Source organism: Ctenopharyngodon idella, chromosome 8 (assembly GCF_019924925.1).
Source record: "Ctenopharyngodon idella isolate HZGC_01 chromosome 8, HZGC01, whole genome shotgun sequence".
Classification (NCBI taxonomy): Eukaryota; Metazoa; Chordata; class Actinopteri; order Cypriniformes; family Xenocyprididae; genus Ctenopharyngodon; species Ctenopharyngodon idella.
Window position 1 is genome coordinate 14,365,800 of NC_067227.1, and position 6,410 is coordinate 14,372,209.

General features: G+C 37.7%; 1 protein-coding gene across 1 annotated transcript; it reads left to right on the top strand.

Moving 5' to 3' along the window:
• Positions 1 to 98: 98 nt before the first annotated feature.
• On the top strand, positions 99 to 3,602 carry prnpa (prion protein a). Its single transcript, XM_051904082.1, has 2 exons — positions 99 to 636; positions 2,291 to 3,602. Exon 2 carries the CDS (start codon positions 2,302 to 2,304, stop codon positions 2,827 to 2,829), a length of 528 nt encoding a protein of 175 aa, XP_051760042.1. The 5' UTR covers positions 99 to 636; positions 2,291 to 2,301; the 3' UTR covers positions 2,830 to 3,602.
• The last annotated feature ends 2,808 nt before the right edge of the window (positions 3,603 to 6,410 follow it).

The following is a 6,410-nucleotide window of genomic DNA, read 5'->3' on the forward strand; positions in this document are numbered from 1 at the left end:
TAGAGTGAGCATCTAAATATACATCTAGATATTATAACACTTTACGTTTGCAGCATCATCTTGGTTATGTACACATAATTGTGAATATGCCCATGTAGTAGTGAGAGTCCAAAAGACCACTATTTAAAATGCTTTTGTTTTGCATTTGTGTCTTCTCAGACTTTTGGACCTCATTGCTTTTCTTTTAAAGGCCAAGATTTTTGCAGCACGCACTACCAACCAACAAAGAAAAACATTGCGTAAGTGTCAGAAATCTCAGTCTTCCACATGATTTGACAGCAGGTCCTCTAGTGGGTTACCTAACCACCATCTCTGAGCTCATGGAGAGATACAACGACCCCACGGTATGACCCCTGGGCCTAAACACGTATGTCAAATCCATAGACTGTCTTAATCCTGTTGATGGATTAGAGCGATGTTCTGATCCTATGCCGGTGAGACGGGCCGACGTAGGTTCATTCATTCAGCCAATCAGAGAATGAGCAGCAGTCAGTTAATGCCACTGTGTACGTGTACATGTGTGAGTCCTATCTCGTACTCTCATTCATTCAAGAACAGCAGAACAGAGAGGAGGACGACACTTGGACAGCCATCCTGAACCTTCCAAAATACAGTTCCTCCAGATACGTATTCAACGTAAGTCAGTGCGCTCTCCTTTTGGAGGAACTAAACTATTTTGTTTTATAGGAATGTCTACTATTATTTGTTTTGTTATTTCTAAAGGAATGCTGTATTCTTGTTATTTCTGTTCTTATTTCTAATAAAATGCTTGTATATCATGTTAATGAAGAAAATTAAATGAAAACATTTGCTTTTGATGCAAATTCCAGTGGTTTACATTTTATAGGTATTGTGACCTTATACTTTTTTCAAATCGTTCAATTGTGGGGTGACATTTTGTGGTAAAATTCCAAAATCGAATGATTTAAAAATTAACGGTCTTGTTGCATTTGTTTGATTTGAGCAGGGGTGAGAATATTAAGAGATAACCAAACCCTGAACCAAAACAGATTACCTTTCTAAAGCTGCCAGACTGGCGGCCCAGTTTCTGAAAAGATCATGTGCTGCTCGTTTAACTGACTCTAGATCATAACATACATAGAGAAATTTTATAGTGAATTATGGTGGAAGAACATCAGGTTCTCAAGTTCTCTTCAAGCAATAAAAGAGTATATATACAGTCAAACCAAAAATTATTCAGACATTTTTTATATATTTTTACTAGTGGGTGCAGGACACTATAGTTCATTTATGTAAGTGAGGATAGCAAAATAAAGTAAACTGTGACATATTATACCCAAAAATTCTTCATACAGTGGACTACCAGTAAAATTGATAAAAATTTGGAACCAAAAATTATTCAGACACTTTGACCTGACCATGTTTTGCTTAAGTGTTATCTGACATAATTAAGATTCATTTTTTCTGACACATATTTTTTTTAAACTATAGTGAATAAACTATTAATGAATGAAATATTCAAGGTGTCTGAATAAATTTTGGTTTGACTGTATATATATACAAACTTTTATGTTAGATTAATTGATCGCAATTAATCAATTTCAATAACATACAGAGATATTTTATAGTGAATCATGGTGGAAGAACATCAGGTTCTCAAGTTCTCGTCAAGCAATAAAAGAGTAAGATATGTGTGTGTATTAATATATATATATATATATATATATATATATATATATATATTTACAAACCTTTATGTTAGATTAATCGATCGCAATTAATCAGTAGGCACTATTTTGCAGAGAACAAATCTTAAAAAAAATGTTCTTGTTTTAAAACAAAAATCTTTATAAAATGTATTAAATGTATGCTTAAAAAAAGAAAAAATAGCCAATATGGTACTAAAAACAAATACTAATATACATACTAAAAGTTATATCCTCTGAAAACAATTTGTACTTTATACATTTTTTAAAAGATTTTTTACTGGAGTACATGACAAAATACTGTTTTTTTTTTGTTTTTTTTTGCTGTTAAGAGCCTATACACATTTTAGTAAATAAGACTAACTTCTCTTCGTGGCATTATTGGCCTTGTCTATGTCCCTCTCATGACACTGTCTGTGTCCTCTGTGTCCACTAATCACTGAGAGACAGATCTCATTGTGACCGATGAGTCAAAGACTTATTGGTTTTTCAGATTATGTTTAGCTCTTTGCTTTCAAAGACTGTGTGCATGCACACCCTTCAGATGATGTCATCTAGAACATTGTTACCAGACTACACAGTACACGTGGATTTAGTCAACCTCTGACCTTCTGTTTTCACAGTGTCTCCCGGCATGCTTTCCCTATTTAAAATCTTCTCTTTGATGAACTGCCTGTTACTCCTGACTGTGATGTTTCCGGCGGTCCAGTCGCGTCGGGGCGGGGGCTTCGGCCGCGGCGGAGGTCGAGGCGGAGGATGGGGCGGCAGCAGCTCCGGTCGTGCGGGATGGGGAGGAGGCGCAGGGCATTACCGTGCTCCACCCGTCCATACCGCAGGCTCCTCGGGACACAGCACTGGGAAGGTAGCAGGGGCGGCTGCTGCCGGAGCTCTGGGAGGAATGCTCGTCGGCCACGGCTTGAGCTCCATGGCTCGACCCGGATACGGGTACGGGCACGGGTATGGAGGCTATGGAGGATATGGAGGCTATGGCGCTGGGTATGGGCACGGACATGGACACGGGCACGGGCATGGAGGACATGACATCCATAATGAGACAGATGTGGATTACTACACAGGTGCTGCCAGTGCTGGACCCCTTAATAGCTTCGTGACAGTCTTGGGACTCGTGATGTCATTCATACTTGGGTACTTTCTGTCATAAAGGCCACTTTTGGCAATTCTTGGTCATTCTTGGGCACCTTCTTGCATCTGTCAATAAAAAATAGTCTATCTAAATAAAAATGTGTGATAGATGCAGTGTTAAAATATGGACGAAATGCAATCAAACAGCGCTATCAAGGATTTCATTACTACTGAGGCCTCTATGCATTATTTCTGCCCAAGAAATATACCATGTCCATTTACATTGTTTCCTGTGTTTTGGCTTGGAAGTGAATTATGATGAGCACAAGCCTGAGTCAGAAGTTTGTACATTATTTAAACATCAGATTGATGTTTATTTTTTTTTAATGAACAATGTAGATTTTTCATGATTTAGTTTCCCTGAATAATGGAATTTTGTATCATTTAAAATATATGATGAAGAGCAGGTAGTTTATCATCTAAAGAGATTTTCAGAGTATCATGGATGTATATTTTTCTTGTATATTTTTCATTGATTGTTTAGTTCTCTACTGATCCGTTAGAAACTTCTCAATGTTTTAATCTGTTTGTTCCTGCCGTTTACGTCAGCGAACATTCAAAATAAAACAAGGCTTACGGTTAAATCACATTAAACCATTATAAGCTTGACTAAGTGTGTCGGGTCGAGAGCAAATCTTGTTAAAGGGCTCGGGCGTGCTCTTCCTCACTTCCCCGATCTCTTTACCAAACAGCTGATTGTCTTGAACCAATAAGATTTTATTGCTTTCGCTTGTACACCTTCTTAGATCTGTTTATCAGTATGTATGTTTATTTTTGTACTTCTAAAATAAAATAAATATCCTTCCTAAAATTCACCATTCCATGTGAGTGATAAGCAGGCTGAGAAATCCAGCATATATGAATTCCATGTTGGTCCAGGCTGGTTTATAGTTGTGCTGGTCTAGCTGGTGGACCAGCACAGTAATGCTGTTCTCAAGCAAAATTGAGGTAAGAGTTCTGCCCTCGAAGAGACAAATCATCAAGGTAAGACTCAAAGGACTCAAAGAAATGTGGAATTTCACTCTAAATTCACTTTGAAACAGACAAATGTACTCTTTTTCTATACAGTCCATCTTAATCCTATATAATCCTTTATAATAACTTGAGATCAGTGGTGTGCGGTGGTGTTTTAAAATGAGGAGGCAAAGTCCTCATTTATGTCCCTGTTACACAATTTTAAGTTAATATTACATAAAAAGAGAGACTAAATACAATTCTATTTTGTTGTTTTTACACTATGTAATGTTCTATTTATTAAAACCAAGTAAAAATTTCATCAAGTTAGTGTTTTTTATTTATTTTTACATTTATTCCAAAATAATAACTAAAGGCAGTAACAATTTAAACAATGTATATTATTTATAAACTAATATTCAGCTTTTCTTTTTAATAGTCAATTTATTTTCAGCAGTCATCAAGCTTGTACACAATGCTCAGTGGTCACAGACACAAATATGTACCTTTATTTTCACCACGCTGATTGCTCACTAAAAAACCCAGAGTCATCATGTTTTCAGGCCATTTCGAGTTTGATTTTGACATGAAATAAAGTAGTGATATCTAAGTGACAGTTGTTTACTTACTTTTTAATTAGTCTTCCCATTGACGCCATCACTGTCTTCATTCAGGCCGATTCGACGAGAAAGCGCACGAAAACAAGAGGTGGGATTTATCGCACGAACCAATCATGTCCAATCATAACCGATCATATCCAATCATAGCGCAATTGAGGCATTGCCTCCTCTCATGTGACTTTCCCCCATTCATTCTCAATTACCCCCCACTAAACCCACCGCACGCTTAGGGGCTCTGCTTTGTTTCTATGAGCTGAAGGGAGGCACGGAGACGCGGACTCCCCGCTGCAACTTTACCTGCGGGTGTCGCTGTTTGACAGTGTTTCTTTAGAAAAACGAGTGACTTTTACCATTTTTATAGTTTTATTTTTGTAATATCGATTATTTTCTCATCCGGTTTTTTTGAGGAGGCACTGCCTCCCTTGCCTCCTCGGAGGAAACGCCCCTGCTTGAGATACTGTGTGCACAATCATCTATCCAATGTTCCTATGTAATCATAATGTTCCTTTATACTGTTTTGCCTATGTATTAATCTAAACTCTTTGAATGAATGTTTTAGCTTTACTTAATCAAGATCACATGTATATCACATTTCTATAAGTTTCTATTTATATGTTGATACCTGTGCAACATATCAGTATTATAAGAATCTTTAATAGTTTCTCCATCAACACCCATTAAAATTGCATATGCAAACAACATGCTTGAAGACAAAAGATCATAAACTTTTCCTCTGAAAGCATGTTATGATTAGCTCACTGACCCCCTGGAGGTGTGACATCTTATGGTTTAAAAGATCACTGATCACAAGATCACAGACGGATTCTGAGAAATTCTGATGTGAAGATGATGCTGAGCAGAAATCTTCTAAGTACCCATAAGTTTGTGTTAGGCTGCGGCCTTGTCTTTCCATTCATCAAAGATCCTCTGGCTCCAACTGGTTCTCTCTCATCAAGATAACTTCGGCAAAGATCAACTGGAGCTTCAACAAATTGCATCAGGACACTTCTATTCAAATGGGCAAGACATGCAAGCATCAAACTTTAAATATCCCCTACCCCTTTTCCCAGCATGCAAAACAAACCTGGATTTTTCAGCAGGGAATATGGGTAAATGTGGCTTGTTTTAGACAGATTGTGAAGTGAAACTTCGCTCTGGCCATATCAGACTTTTCGTTCCTGATTCTCAGTCAAGAATTTTAAATGTACAGCACTGTGCAAAAGTCTTAGGCACGTATTTCACCAAAAGAAAAGGTATTGAGCCAGTTATTTATATATTTTGCTGTATAGTGTGTCAGTAGGAAATATCAGTTTACATTTCCAAACATTCCTTTTGCCATTAATTGTAATACAACACAAATTCTGGAAATGTAGGGACGTTCAAAAGACTTTCAAATCACATGAGCCAATATTTCATTCACAATAGAACATAGAAAACATAACAAATGTTTAAACTGAGAAATTTTACAATTTTATGCACAAAATGAGCTCATTTCGAATTTGATGCCTGCTACAGGTCTCAAAATAGTTGGGATGGGGGTATGTTTACCATGGTGTAGCATCTCTCCTTTTCAAAACAGTTTGAAGACGTCTGGTCGAGGTTATGAGTTTCTGGAGTTTTGGTGTTGGAATTTGGTCCCATTCTTGCCTGATATAGGTTTCCAGCTGCTGAAGAGTTTGTGGTCGTCTTTAACATATTTTTCTCTATAGGTGAAAGATCTGGACTGCAGGCAGGCCAATTCAGCACCCAGACTCCTCTACGACGAAGCCATGCTGTTGTAATAGCTGCAGTATGTGGTTTTGCATTGTCCTGCTGAAATACACAAGGCCTTCCCTGAAATAGACGTTATCTGGAGGGGAGCATATGTTGCTGTAAAACCTTTATATACCTTTCAGCATTCATAGGGCCTTCCAAAACATGCAAGCTGCCTGTACCGTATGCACTTATGCACCCCCATACCATCAGAGATGCTGGCTTTTGAACTGAACGCTGATAACACGCTGGAAGGTCTCCCTCCTCTTTAGCC